At 40.4% G+C, this 15,327-nt stretch overlaps 1 protein-coding gene across 1 annotated transcript in view; it reads right to left on the bottom strand.

Annotated features, from left to right (window-relative positions):
• The window catches only part of tgfbr1b (transforming growth factor, beta receptor 1 b), a 65,055-nt gene that overhangs the window by 10,471 nt on the left and 39,257 nt on the right, over window positions 1–15,327 (bottom strand). Inside the window, exons 4-8 of the mRNA XM_038723189.1 lie at window positions 12,800–13,030; window positions 10,994–11,161; window positions 9,644–9,800; window positions 6,469–6,593; window positions 6,155–6,285 (exon numbers count right to left, since the gene is read on the bottom strand). Of these exons, the coding sequence (XP_038579117.1) occupies window positions 6,155–6,285; window positions 6,469–6,593; window positions 9,644–9,800; window positions 10,994–11,161; window positions 12,800–13,030 (812 nt within the window). The remainder of the gene's footprint in view (window positions 1–6,154; window positions 6,286–6,468; window positions 6,594–9,643; window positions 9,801–10,993; window positions 11,162–12,799; window positions 13,031–15,327) is intronic.

Raw genomic sequence — 15,327 nt, forward strand, 5'->3', positions numbered from 1 at the left:
ACACCTCTGCAAGACTCGACTCTGAATGTGTAGTTCTTATGCGACATTCAGACCAACCGCGAATTTTCGCCTCACGACGCTGTCCTCGCGTGAGTACATGTGTTCTCACACACACACACACACACACACACCGCGAGAAGGCAATTTTAAGGCGATAACGTGAATAAACACAACTCGCCTTTACCACAACTGTATGAACCCAAAGTAAACATTTTGTTGTGATTAAATAGCAATAAACTAATTAAACTGATGCCGAAATAACTACAACATGATAAAGATTTGTTAAACATATGAATTCATGCTTTGTCAGGTCTGTCAGCAAGACAGCAGGACAACAACTTTTAAAATGTTTGTTTTCTGAATGGAGTTTGGATCGATCAGGGCTATGCTAACTTGGTCACAGTAAAGTACAACGATTGCTGGAATAAAGTTACAGACTGATGTTTTCCGAACTCACCAGGTAGTTCAACCTCCTCGCTTTCTTTTCTCCCAGCAATGTCCAGTTTTGTCCGTTTTTTATATAAATATGAAGTCGTAATCCAACAGAGCTGACGACGCTAACAACAACAACACTGGAACTGGATGTGCACGGAAGCTAGCTGCTGAGAAGCCCCAGTGAAGATAAATCAATGTTGAAATCCCAAAAACGAAAAGTAAGGAGCTAATTTAATAAAAGCAGTTTACTCCGAGCTCCTCCCGCGAGTAAACTGTGTAGCTGTCAGACCAGAAGCATTATTGCTCACACTACTTTGACATGGAAATGATGCATATGGGGGAATATGTGCAGTATGTATAGAAGTGTTGGCATGCTTATAATGTCTAGTGTGGGAATTATGAAAGCTATGCAGCAGAAAAACTAAACATAACTCATATTTAGTTTTTCAACTGTTGTGGTGTATGCCTGTGAGGGTATTCTGTATATTTATATATGTGGGGGCATAGATAAGTTGAGGGGAAAGTTCAGTTAAATCAAAATTGTCAAAATGCACAAGAGAGACCTCAGTCCAGAAGACAGACAGAACAAGAGGACATACAGCATCAGAGACAGTTCAGATCTGGTGACAGACAAAGGCCGTAGCATTTTATTCACATCATTTTCTTCCTCACCAAACTGCTCAGTGAGCCCTGCCGCACCAAGCATCTGTTGACACTCGTTTTTCAGCTTTTTTATTTAATCCCCCCCCCCCCCCAGGTGTGTGTGTCTATATATATCTCTATCTCTCTATCTATATATATCTATATCTCTATCTATCTATAAAAAAAACTGTATCTATGTATTTGCCTGTTATTCTTATGAAGTTGACAAAAACTGAAATAAATTGTTATTAACAAAACTCTGATTACATATTTTCGTCCAGCAAGTAGCAGAAGCTATGGATTGTGTTTGTCCCTTTGTGTGTTTGTCTGATCCCAACAGGCCAATCAGCTTTGAGCAAGTCTGCTCAACAGTGTAGCGGGTACAAGTTCTCTGTGTAGAGATTACAAGGCCTTGGAGTTGTCAGCACTTTACAGAGTTCTTTCTTGTTAAAAGAATGCAACATTTGGTTGCTCTATTCTCATAAACCAATTACTTTACATGACAGGTGCTGATTACACTTTTGGCTCGTGTAGCTCATTAAGACAGATTTTCTTGCACAAGGCCACACTTGTTTTAGTGCATCACAGTCCTACAGCTGATAGCGTTTCCCGTCCGACCCCTTTCTGTTGAAAGTTAAAAATATTTCGCGAAATTCAACTCTGGGGACCTTCAGTTTGGTCAAACATTCAGAGTTGGAGTTGCACACCAGCACTCTCCATCACCCATTTCTGCTGCAGTAGATTGAGCTGGCTTTAAAAACACCCCTGGGTCTGCAAATGTAGTCCGTCTAGTTTCAGCTTGCTACACCTGTTTGTCTGTCTGGATGGGTATCATTGTTGCTAGTCTGTGGTTAATTGTGCAACACTCTTCTGTGAACATGAGTGGCTCTTTCTGTGTGTGTGATGCATGTCAGTTAATCTATACATCCCAGGAGATAATATTGACGTGCAGAGGTTGGCCTGAAGATCACATGGTCTGCAAACTCAACAGATGTTTACATTTCTGGAGAGTAAATGCACATAGCACATTGCATGCTAATCCAACCAGGAGTTTATTAGAAGTGCTGGTTACAGAAGGTTTTGCCTGATGATGGCGTGAATGTGCACAGCAGCTTTCATGCCATTACTCTGTGGGCTGTGTGTTGGTCACAGACAGATGTCCATTGAGGCCCAGGCCCACTGAGGTTGTGAAATGACGAGCTGCTCAAAGTTTACTGACCTGTTCAATACTAGGGGTGGAGCACAAAGCTAAAAATGTGGGTGGGGGCATTGAGAGCAACAGAAAACCAAAGTCAAATTCCTTGTATGTGTACACACATGGTAACGGTGATTTTGATTAATGTCAGAATGTCATTAGGCTATGTTGCATTATTTTCTTTAAACTGGAGCTTGTGTATTGAATAAGATGAGGCCCAGATAAAGATCACGTTGGTACAAAGTGTGTCTGGTACTATGAGAAATGAGAGGCAGAATTTGACAATATTTAATAATTAAAATTAAAAAAGCAGCATTGGGTAGGTCTTCAACATCACTTCCTGTGTCCCCTATATGAGGCTACAGAGCACCTGTTAACTATACCTTATCCAAAGAAGGTTAAAGTCAAGGGCAACTGGACTTGAAGATACTAGAAGATGTTTTGGCCCCCATCCAGAGGACTTCTTCAGTTCTGACTGACTGGTAGGGAAAATTAGGCCCCATCCACACTACTCTGTTTAAGTTTACAAACTGAGAATTAAAACGAATACGATCTCCGTCCACACCAGTGTTTCCGCTGCGTTTTGGAGGTGATCGCTGTCTACATTAAAACGAGTGAAAAACGCACAGCTAGGACCCGTTCAGGTACACTGGGCATGTGCATGCCAGTGTAAACATGAAGCAGACGGTCTGTTCCGTAGTTACAGAAGATTTGGCGAAAGAATAAATAAATACAGACTAAGCATCAGACCGTTTTTTTTGTTGTTGTTGCATGGCTCAATAACGAGCTGGGACGGTTACTGAATGTAACACGGGAGTGTGGCGGCAGAAAACAGACAGGGAGTTGTTGCAAAGTAAACGGCAACATGCACAGTACAAGTGTAGGCAGATGAGTGTTATTTGCACGGTACAGAATATTTTAATAAAAATATGATGTCAAAAACCCGGCCAACAGCATCGTGTTTCTGCTTTGCAAGACCCAATCAGAGAGCCGTGCGCGACCGGCTGCGTCATCGTTTCTAAAGTCCTCCGTTGTGGCCCGTCTTCACTAAAACACTCTCCGGAGTTTTGAAACGCAAAACGGGGTCTGCAGAGTTTCCAAACTTCTCCGTTTTAGGTCTTTGTTTTCGGCGTTGTAGTCTGGACGGGAGGTGCAGGTAATTCAAAAACGCAATAGTGTGGATGGGGCCTAAGCAATTTACCCTCAATTTACCCTGCGTGAAAACTTTACTTAAATCACATGATGAGTGTCACACAGAGCTTTCTTACTGTTGCCAGTAGGTGGTGCTGCAACTACAACTGAATTTTAGCATGTAGATGTGTTTGGGTTTTCCACGAAAACTCACCGTTTCGCTAGGAGTTGTTCATTAAAAGTACAACGTGTGTAAATTGCCAAAAATTAAATCTAAAATGGCAGACTTCCTGTTGTGTGTTGGACATCGCTCCAAGAGGCTTTTTTGCACGTCTGGATATGATACACGTACCACTAGGGATGGGGATTGAGACCCGGTTCCAAAATTTCTCAAAACCCGAAAATCAATAAGGTACGAACTTATCGATACTGCTATCGAGACTTGCTATGATGTAACGTTAAGTGTCGGGCGTCAAATGTGATTTAATTTGAAATGCAATGGATAAGAAAATCATCAGGGTACAGTCTCTGCCTGCTCTCTGTCGGTTCCTACCATAGACTGTATATAAAAAGGTTATTCTTTCTAACGTTACTCACTAACATTACTTGTGATGTCAGATAAAGTTACTTTGCTGTTGTAAACATTAACGTTGCTGCTCTAGAAACAACATTTAGCGGTATTTAAAATATTAAATTAAAAACAATATTAATTAATATGTACGATTCAATGTTTATTTATCGCAAATGATACGCCATCTCAATATACAACGTTATCGCACATTGAATGTTTTCCTCATACCCTGCAGGCATACTCTGTGGGGTCTGGTCTTACCAAATAACCATCACTAAATAATAGTGAAGTATAATTAGTGGTATCGATAAAGAATCGGATCGTTAAGCTGTCTCAATAAAGGTATCAATATCAATAAAAATTAACAATCCCCATCGCTACGTACCACAGAAAATTCATACATGTAGGTGAAACTTTGGCCGTGGACTACTCTGTAGGGAGCGCTAGCGAGCCATTTTTTCACGCCCATGTGCGAGACCCATAAAAAACACAATTAATTCTTCGCCCCACCTGATGAGTGTGACTCATTCCTTCAGTTTGAATAATTTCCTCACACGTTTCATGCTCAGGTCCTAAAAATAAGAAAGGGGGTCCAATCGGATGAGGTCCTGTTTGCACTGTACCAGTGGATATATGGATAAGAATGAACTGGATTTGAAACTAAAGATAGTTAAGAAAGTTCCTGATAATAAACAAAACGAAGGAATTTGATAATCTGACGTTATAAGGAGCACCTAGTTAGTATGATTTCTAAGCATTTGACTAAGTTGTGATTCTTGAGTTTGAGGCAAATTGTGTCACTAGGGAGACAGGTTAGAGGTTACCTAAAAATATGAAAAAATTATTTCCGATGCTGTTCACATCAGTTCGGAGCACACTTATTCATATTCTGCTACATCCCTAGTCAACCATTTGTATAGAATATTGGCAGAAAACAACAGTATCATGCTGTAGCTCTGAGTCTGAGATGGAAAGGATTAAACATGGAGGAACAAGCGTTCATTGTTTAAATTGTAATCAAAAGGTAGTGATGTTGCTAAGCTGTCTGTAGAAACAACCTCTACAGAGAAACAAACTCCAGGTCCCTTAAATCTATATGCCTTTGGCGCAGAAGCTTTGCTTGCTTTGAGGGAAATTTCTCAGGATCGTCTCTGGGACAGAGGTGTGGGAATAGGATTGTTATGGTACAAACAAGCCTTGTGTATTAAAACAGTGACCACTGAGTTTGACCCCTAAAAGAAGACTGATTCATTCCAGATCACAAATGTTACAGCTGATGATGATGAGCATTTATTTCCAGTGTGTGTGGGAAACAGGATTGGCTGTTTTTAAGTATAATTTAAGCTTACGTGCAATGAGATAACTTCTGTTGTGAATTGGTGCTATAAAAATAAAACTGAATTGGATTATAAGAGTCTGTATTTATGAAGAAGTTTGTTTTAAACAGCAAATAGCTGGAGACTGTGGTTCAGTCTGACTGAAAGCAAACTGACTAGAGCTGGACCAACCACCATGCAATTTAACTGTGCAATAGTATTTGTGTAGACAAGAAAGTGGACTTTTTTGGGGGGGGTACAGCTAAGGAACAGAGCTACGGCTACTTCTCTGCAGAGCTAGTGTTTACCCATGTTGGACCCTATCCAATAGTTTCTAACCATTAGCTGTAGCAGTGTTCTGGAGATGAACTCCAGGGCTTCCAGGTTCAGACTTACAGATAGAAACAACTGGTCTACCTGGGCTGAATAACAAATTCTGACTTCTACCTATATTTTCAAATAAAGCCAGAGGACTGTGTCACAACTCGCATAATTCTTTGGTGGCTGTAAAAATGAATGATAATGTTGTCACAGAGTCAGCTACATTTAGGAAAATTGGCACCATTAAAATTAGATGAATTAGTTATAAGCAGCTCTTGTTAGGAGTGTATCCACAGGTGTGCCGACAGGCATCACTGGATTACTGAAGAAAACTTAAAAACCGTGATGTCACTCTGAATTTAGAAATATGTGTATCCTGTCTGTGTGTACAGATCTGAGTTATGACTCAGGTAAGCGGTGTGAACACTGCACTTCCTTCGTCCCTTTAACCTCACACAGTGTCTCTGCCTCATGTCTACATCCACATCCCTGTAAACCCTCTGAAAAGTGAGTTAGACTCAGAGACAGCGACACTTGTCCTACCTCACAGCTCTGCCAGCGGTTGGGAATGTTGGGCCGAAGCTTCTGCTCACAAACCACCTTCCTCATCTCCTCCACTGATGGATCTGACTGAACCAGGTCGTAGTAGGGCAGCTGGTAGTCCTCATGGATACCTGACAGAAAAATATGTAAATACTCCGGCTTTATATTGAAGCAGTCAGATCTATAAACATACCTGTGTGTCAATATTTCCATAATTAACTCACTTACTATTTTGCTCCATTCATCCATCACTCCCTACATTAATCTGTCAACCTCGCCTTCGTTGACCCACCCGCCTGTCATTTGATCCTCACCTCCCATAGAGCAGCGGCTGGCAATCTCCCAGAAGACAAGGCCCATGGCGTAGATGTCAGCTCGCTTGAAAGACTCAAAGTGTTTCATGTTTATGGAGTCGTCCAGGACCTCTGGTGCCATATACCTAAGCAGAAAGATAATGGACTGTAACCAAACTATTTCAGAATCATTTTTATTGACCAGGTACATGTACACATACAAGGAATTTGACTCTGGTTGAACTTTGCTCTAAATGTACATACATAACACAGATAAGCATAATTAAACAGGACAATAAGCATAACAAAACAGACAAAATAATACTAGGGTGCTGCAAAATAAACCCGAAAACCTCAAAAAACTGCCCACATCAAATTGGCTGACGTTTTGAATCTCTGCTCACACAGAAACCAGATAAATCCATGAAAAGTAAACCTGTGGGCACCGATATGCACACAGTCTCTGATGAGCTATAATGAGATGGATCAGAGTGATCAAATAACTCCCACTCTGGGCATAAGACAACAAGTCTTCATTGAATTATTTAACTGAGTGGTGGACAAATAATGAATGGAGGGCATCTGATAGCTAACTGCTGCTGCTTCAGATAAATTAGAAGAGTAAAACATCATGCAGAAAACAAAACACCTTCATCAATATTTGCAGAGAAACTCAGAGAAAGTGTAATTATGTATCAAATTTAAAAAGCAAGCTCAATATCAAACAACAACATCAATATTAAAACAACAACAACAAAAACACACCCACAGAATGCATCTGAATCTCAGTCCGTAGAGAGGCTTTTATGTTAAAAAGATAACACGGCCAAATATATCAAGTTTAGTGTTTAACCTTGAAGAAACAGTCTCTCTGGTTAATGGGATTCTGGGAATCAGAGACACACTGCTGCTCACAACTGTACTGTTCATACTGTGTTTCTTCACCAACATCTTTGCTTTCACACCACAAATAAACCTCAAAATCATGTGCTACCAAAGTCCCTCTGGTAGCACACTGAGGTGCCTTTACACCTAACCGGTTTGCTTTGGTTAAAACAAATCCCTGGTACTTTTGCACAGTCAGCATGGTTTGTTTGGGCTGATGTGAAAGCTGTCAATCGAACCCCGGTATCAAACAAACAAACCACAGTATTTTATGATAGCAGATATGTTGTTTTAGCATTTAAAAAACCAAACCGTTAATAAATCCATCTACTGATTGTGAAATGTGTTTAGGAAGAGATCCTATATTTGATCTGTATAAGCCATGTACATATTTATGCAAATCATTTGGTAACCACGTACTGTTTGCATGTTATCATGTATGCATGATGCTGTAAAAATGACAATTCGCTGTTCTACCATTTAGACAGGGAGCAGTTGCCAGGCAACCAGTGAAGACGCCAAGAAGTTATTGATCCTGGCAAAGAAATACTAAAATGGCAAATTGACGTTTCAAAAATCAAAGCTGAACTATCACGCTCACATATTTTGCAATATTAGAGTCATTACTTGAGTAATGTTACATAATAAGTATTAGTTAACATCACTACAAGTTACTGGTCACACCAGACCAAGTAAGTCATAGCAGCTAAACCCCTGAATGAGCAACTTTTATTAATCCAACAAAATCCTGCTAAAGGTCAGTAATGTGACTTTTATTCAGAGGCTGATAAAATGCTACAGTGTTACAGCAGACACACAAAAAAACAAGTATATATTACTTCCTCTCTTTCTGCCCAGCTAATAATTCCTCAGAATTCTTTTCCTTTGTGTGTCTCTGTCCACACATCTCTTGTTATGTAGACCTGTATAGCTGTAGGGTTGGAAAGTGAGCAGCACACTAAGGCCATAGAGGGCACTCCTTCCCTTCCTCCTTCCCACAGTCAGACCTGCTCTGCTTTTCTCTCCCTCTTTTTTGTGGTTTGATGCTGCCGGCGTATTACAGTGCCACTAAATGATTCAGTAAGCCTCAGGGCTGAAATCCACGTTACATATAGATCTGATCCCACTAACTTCCAGCAAAGAATCAGTCCATGCTAAAAGTAAGACGTTGGATAACGTGTTGCTTGGTGTGAAATGTGAAAGTTCAGCTCTCTCTCTATGAACCACCACTGACATTTATTCAATCTAGAATGACGAACCAGCATACGTATATGAGGTTAGTGTCTCCAACTCTTGTTTTTGCATGCATGTTCTGATTTTTTATTAAAAACAAGGAAATGTCTAGGGCTGTCACAACCATCACATTTGAGTTGATGACTAAGTGACATACAAATAGTTGTGATTAATGATTTAATTGTCACTTTTGTTGACAAAGTAGTATCAGTTAATCTTCAAATGTTTTCTTTTGAAACAATTTTTCGCCTCTCGCTCTGCTGCACACGGTTTAAACGTAGTAGCGGAGACTCCATTATAAACGTACATTTTTTTGCGGTGTGGTTACCATCAGTATGTTTCACCTAAGGCTGCAATTAATGCATTGATTTCATTTTCATTATCAAACAGTTTGATCATTATGCTCTTTATTCATCGATTATTCATTGTGTCTGTAAATGTCAGACAAAGGTAACTTACAATTTCCCAGAATCCAATGTAAAATATATTTAAATGTTTTGTTTTGTCTCACCAACAGTGTAATACCCAAAGACATTAAGTCAACTAGCATAAAGACCAATATCACCAACAAATACGAACATATGGGAAGCTGAAATTAATCAATTGTTAAAATTGTTGCAGATCAACACTGCTAGTTTGAGCACCAAGTGAGACAAGGGTAGCCAAAAGTGACAAGATGATTGATCTGAACCAATCCTGAAGTCCTGATAAACCTGAGAGCTGAAATAGAGTCGGCTCTTTGAGTCTGAAGAGTGGAGGCAGAAAGCCTGACACTCTAATGGTCCGACTTTTTATTTACACCCCCAGTTCACTGTGGTGCTGTGAAACACACTCACTCACAATGACAACATCACGCCTGCTTACACAGTGAAGCAGAGGTGAGTTTATCCCAAAAGGATGCTCATGTCATAATGAAAGATAGCCAAAGAACCTAAATGGCCGAGCCAGAGAATCCCAGTTACCCCCTGACAGAACCACAGCGGAGACAGAACAAGATGGATGAGTGAATGCCCAATCTTTAGTTAACTGCTTCAAAGAAATAAAAACTGCTGGCATTTTAAAGGTCTGTGCAGAATACCTTTTGGTTCCCACTCTGTGGTTGGGAGCTATGTCAATGGTGTCGGTGGCTGAGTCATGGCGGACGGCTAGACCCAGGTCAGCGATGCAGCAAGTCCCGTTCTTCTTGACCAGAATGTTCTTTGACTTCAGGTCTCTGTGGGCAATAGCTGGCTTACCTGGAGACAACAAAATATATATTTAGATACAGTGAAGTCAACAAGTTTGCTTTGAACCCATCCAAAATCCAGATTTAATACACTTTTATTTGAGTCTGTGAGGGGCAGCTGCCTTGCGTAGAACACGCAGCTCTCTCCTTCAGTTAAAGGGAGCCAGCCCAGTGTCGACCCCTCAAATACATACAAGTGCACATTCCGGGAACATTAATGCTATATTTGTACCTGTGTTAACCTGTGATGAATTTCCTGCTTTGATAACTTGCAGAGTCTGTGTTATTTACAAACCGTTCTACAGTGCTTCTGGTAAGCCTTTAAATGTATTAATCCTGTACTCCACCTTAAATTCATTAACATTAAGAGCATGCCCCAACCAACAGCATGTTGAGCCTCCTTTCTTGCTGTCGCTATACTATACTATATATTTCAGTGAAAGTTTCATGTCACTTCAGCTGCTTCTATCCCAGGGGACGGACCCTGCAGTTATCCACACAGGTCACTTACTGATGTAGTTTCACTTCAATACTATGCGCCTTGGACAGATGGATGCATTTACAACTTTACAGCTTTTGGCTGCAATGTGTCTTAGAATGTGTTTCTTGGATGCATTTACCCTTTTTGATAACAGATCGTTAAACCATCCACCCAAGACACATTAAGTGTCTTTGGGCCACAGACGGACGTTTCCTTTGACAAAAAGCATCGTCTCTGTCCACACTTAGAGGAGTTCCAGCCTTTTCTGCTGACACTCTACTTAGCGTACAGCCTTCCATCTCAGAAGAACCTCAAACTTTACCTCGAGCTGATACGTTTCCAAATCAAGTTGACGCGTCTTCACCTCAACTTGCTTTGTTGTTTCATGCTGCCTCGGAGTATTGCTTCTTGGTGTAAAATGAAACTGAACAGCAGCATTCACCACTTCAGAGATTGTGTCCACTTAAGGTCTTTGTTAAGGTGACATCTTCATGAGGACGTTTTATATGGAAGGCATGTTACGCTTCAGTTTAATTTTTATTAACATATGAATCTGCATGTGAAATAAGGTAACGTATGTTATTCATTAAGTAGGGTGTATAATTTAACACAAGAAAACATTTATATAAAATTATTCATTGTGAAAATAAAAACAGTTTTTGCACGTATATGAAAAGTATCCCCAGGAAGGCATGCAGTAAATGTAAAAGTGTGTGTCTCACCCTGTGTGCCCACTATTTCCATGTGGAGGTGGGCGAGGCCGCTGGCTGTGGACAGGGACAGCTTGATCATGCCCTCCACAGTGACGGTGTAGCGGTTCAGGTAGTCAAACAGGGAACCGTGTTCATGGTAATCAGACACTAGCCACAGCTGAGTCCACGTTCCGTTATCTACACACAGACAGGAAGAAGGAGCAAGGAGATAAATGGTGTAAGATAAAAATGGCTTTGTCCTTGTTCTGCTCTTGGAGGAAGAACTTGCCTCCACTAGAGCCTGACTGATTTAATCTTATGACATAGTCCCTACATGTCTTAGTTCTGCATGCCATATGTTCATTTCAGAGTAATTTACGTGGCTGCTCACTCTATGCCATCAATTTCCATGTGAGTAGTACTATACACGTTTTGGGATGGTGTTCATGAGAAAAAGACTTTGCTTTTCAAAACAAAAATACCTGTATATGAACAGACAGACAGAAGAGATGTGAGAACCACATTTAATCTGACTTTCTGAACGTGAACTGTCATGTAAAACTCGACTAAACAAAGACAATTTTCATGATTATTGTTACTTGTCTTGTCTCTCTTTTTAAAGAAGTACATTCTGAGATTTTCCTACTGGAGTTCCCGTAATGCTTTGAGGGAAGAGAAAAAGAAATATAATTCTGCCGTGGAGATGGGGTGCAGGTTAACCTAATTTTTTTTAATCAAACATCAAACTGGAAAGAATGAGTTACCCTGATTCCAGCTATTTATGTTTGATGTGTGTGTGTTTTTTTGATTGATTTGACTGAGTCATGAAGAAGGAGGTGTGTGAGTTTTGAAGCAAACTGCATCAATCAGGATTAAAATTAAAATGTTTTGTCTAAATGTGGTTTGAGGTTTTTTGCAGATGGTATTAAAAAGAAAATTCTATCTACTCATTATAGTGAAGTGTGTTTGTGTAGACACACACAGAACAAGACACCATAACTATATCCTGGGTGCGGTTTGTGAAAAAAACAAAAAACAGAGGGGGGGATTTTTTTTCTTCTTTATGAAAGTCCATTTTGTTTTGTTGTGATCCGTTGCATCTCTAGTGAAGTAGCATTTATCACTCTGAGGGGGGGATACATTTTGTCCCCACCGGGGATAAAAATTATATAGCAGAGGCAGGGATATACAAACCAGAAAGGGGGAAATCCCACGCATCCACCCCGCAAATCGCACCCCGACTATATCATATCCTGCATACACATATAGGCCGCAAACTGCAGAGCCTCTTATCAGTGAAATTGTAATGAACACACAAAATCCATTTGCTCCTGGGCTCCTGTGCGAGTGTGTGTTACTGTTAGACTGTGTGGTACTGTCTGCTTGGCCTTCACTGTGAACTGTTCCTCCCCCACACTGTCTACCAGCCTGTCTATTCACAGCGAACGCTCGCCTGCACCAACCTCACCTTTAACAGAGCTGCTTTTCTGTTTCGACAGCTCAAGGTTCACTATTGTCTTTCTGACACTGTCACTATTCACCCACACTGTCATTTGCATATGATAAGCTTAGTCTGATGAAGATGTAATTTACAAAGGTTTGGAATTTATACAAATCAAAACTGATTTCTTTGATGGCCTCACAATTATGTAATGGGGTTTCTTTGTGTTTCCATTCATGTCTTTGTACAAAGTTATTCCTGTCTGTCCTGCTGGCCCTAGTCTGATTTCTATTCTATTCTTCCATACTGTATGCTAACCCTTATCCTTTCCACACAGGTATTTGTGCAGTCTTATCTTACTACGGCCTCTCAGAGCTCTTCTGGAGGTTTCTCACCTTTGTTATCAGCAGCGATGAAGCCCAGAATGTTCTCATGTCTCAGCATGACAGTCTGGTAGATCTCAGCCTCACGGAACCAGGAGCGCTCCTCGCGGGAAGAGAAGATCTTCACAGCCACCTCCTCACCACGCCATTTACCCCGCCATACCTCCCCAAAACGCCCTTTCCCAATGCTTTCCTGGAGGATGATGGTCCTGGCGATGGTCCTCTGGACCAGCAGCGGCAGGCCTGGTGAGAAGCAGACAGGAATATGTATATATAGATTTTATTGCTTCACCTATTTTTAATATGCTTAATGTCCTAGTTTTGTTTGCTTTAGAAATTCAGTGTTTTTATTGTCCAGCCTGTGGTTCAGAGCCAGACCTGTCTGAACTGCTATCTTAAAGAGGGACTTAACTTACTTAACTCTGAATCTACTTTTTTTAATTTAGTGATTTATATGTACAGTCACTTAAACTATCCTGCTTCAATTGATCCACAGATGTTCTGGTGGGAAAATGCTCCACTCTTTTTGCCACTGTTTGTCATTTACATGAGTGCTTTATCTTAATTACATTTACAATAACCATAACTCTGTGGCACCACACACATATTCTGACTCAAAGTAATTTAAACAGCCCACACAGTTATGCAAACACACAAGAGCTCACATATATTGTACCAATCTCTCTCACACACACACACACAATTGCGTATTGTGCAATATAATGTAAATAGCTAGAAAAACTGAATCCCAGTTTTTCCTTGGCAGCATGTTGGTGTCAGTCTCCACAGAGAGGTGCTAAAATATGGCTAGCATAGAGAACAGCTTCTGCCAGTGAGTGTGTGTTTATGCAGCCTGAATGTGGGCCAGCCAGACATTGTAAGAGACTCATACTTCAAGATGTGCTGCTGTACATGTGTGCACACACGCGACTGGGTATGATATTTTAGGTATTTTTTGCCCAGGCTAGGGTTTAAGCGGTTTTTAACAGAAAGCTTTTGAAAGTAAGAAAAAAAATCATCCACTTAACATTCAACAGTGTTTCTCACAGAATGGTACCATAACTGTGGCTAATTAAAAAAAAAATTGAAAATCAATATGTGGCGGTCAGCGTTGATAATTATCCCATACATTGATTTATTTGTGGGCCGCGACAAATAAATCAATGTATGTGAAACACTGGTTTCACTACCACGCCCCTTCAAGCCCAGAGAAAGCAGTCTCTGACTTTTTAACTATCATATTCATAACAGCAGCCAGGAGTGTGTTTTTTATAGGTTTAACGTTTCTTTACGCCACCGGCTGAAATAAAAAAATAAAGCAAGTAAATCCCGACTTTTGAACTACTGTTTTTCTGCACATGGAGCCTGTTTATAAGAGCAATAGGCTATTCAGTATTTTTACATAACGTTACGTAACGCCACCCTCTCCCAACGAGTTCAAGCATCACTGACAGCTGCCGGAGTTTCTTTCTGTAAGTTTCATGATGCTGCTGATTTAGCAGATGCATCAGATTCAATAAAGTAAATGTAGAAATGTTCGCGGTTGAAAGCTTTTTGCTCATCGCACAGAGTTTACAATAGACAACAATGTTCTTTGCATCTTAGACTGTGTTTCTCTCCCTCGTTCTCCATTCTTCCTTTAGTTTTTGGCTAGCAGCTGACACGAACAACCAAGTCTGTTGTCGCGCATTCACGTCAAGGACGGTGCGTTCAGTAACGCAATAACACAGCGTTACTTGGATTAGTAACTGTAATAATATAACTGTTTTCGAAAAGTAATCAGTTACACTACTAGTTACTGGGAAAAGTAATAACGTTACTGAGTAACACGTTATCCTGTGTAATTGTAAACACACAAACACCTAATGTGAAACAAATCAAAGTGATGCACAAACATAGTCCTTGTAATTTCCTTTAGTGGACCTGTAGCTCACACTGTAAGCTGGACTAAGTAGTAAAGTTATAGTTTGACCTTTAAATGTCAGAAACACACATTGTGAATGAATCACAGCAAATACAAAGTAGCATCCTCAGTCATTACTAAAATATATTAAAGAGGTGGTATTATGGTTTTTTGGCTTTTTCCCCTCTCCTTTATCCTTCCCATCTCCCACAAAACTCTGCTCTGAACTGCTTGAAAACAGCTCATTTGTAGTCCAACTTTTACTTCCCTTTCTTGTGACGTCACAATGAAAATACGTGTCATAATGCTCCCTGAGCGGCTAGTCCGACACGCCCTCAAAAACACTAACTGAACACTAACTACCCTCCAGGCAGTCAGTTGACATAAAGTTGTTACTGTGATGTAGAGACAGAGCTCAGTTCAAACTCACTACTCTGAAACTCTTGCTCCAGTGCAAATTGCCAACCTGGTCGGCAACATGTTGCATGTGCAACTCCCAACAAAGATCATTTAGAGACAAGATGTATCACTCCACAGCTAAAACAAAGTCTTCAACACACAGGGTGAAAAGAGGAGCTGCAGCAATGTGCAGTATGACAAAAAATATGGTGTTTTTTGAAAATTAAACCATGTAAAC

This window comes from Micropterus salmoides, unplaced genomic scaffold, assembly GCF_014851395.1.
Source record: "Micropterus salmoides isolate LMB-PRFRI ecotype aquatic unplaced genomic scaffold, ASM1485139v1 Ms_hic_scaffold_1, whole genome shotgun sequence".
NCBI classification, from domain to species: domain Eukaryota; kingdom Metazoa; phylum Chordata; class Actinopteri; order Centrarchiformes; family Centrarchidae; genus Micropterus; species Micropterus salmoides.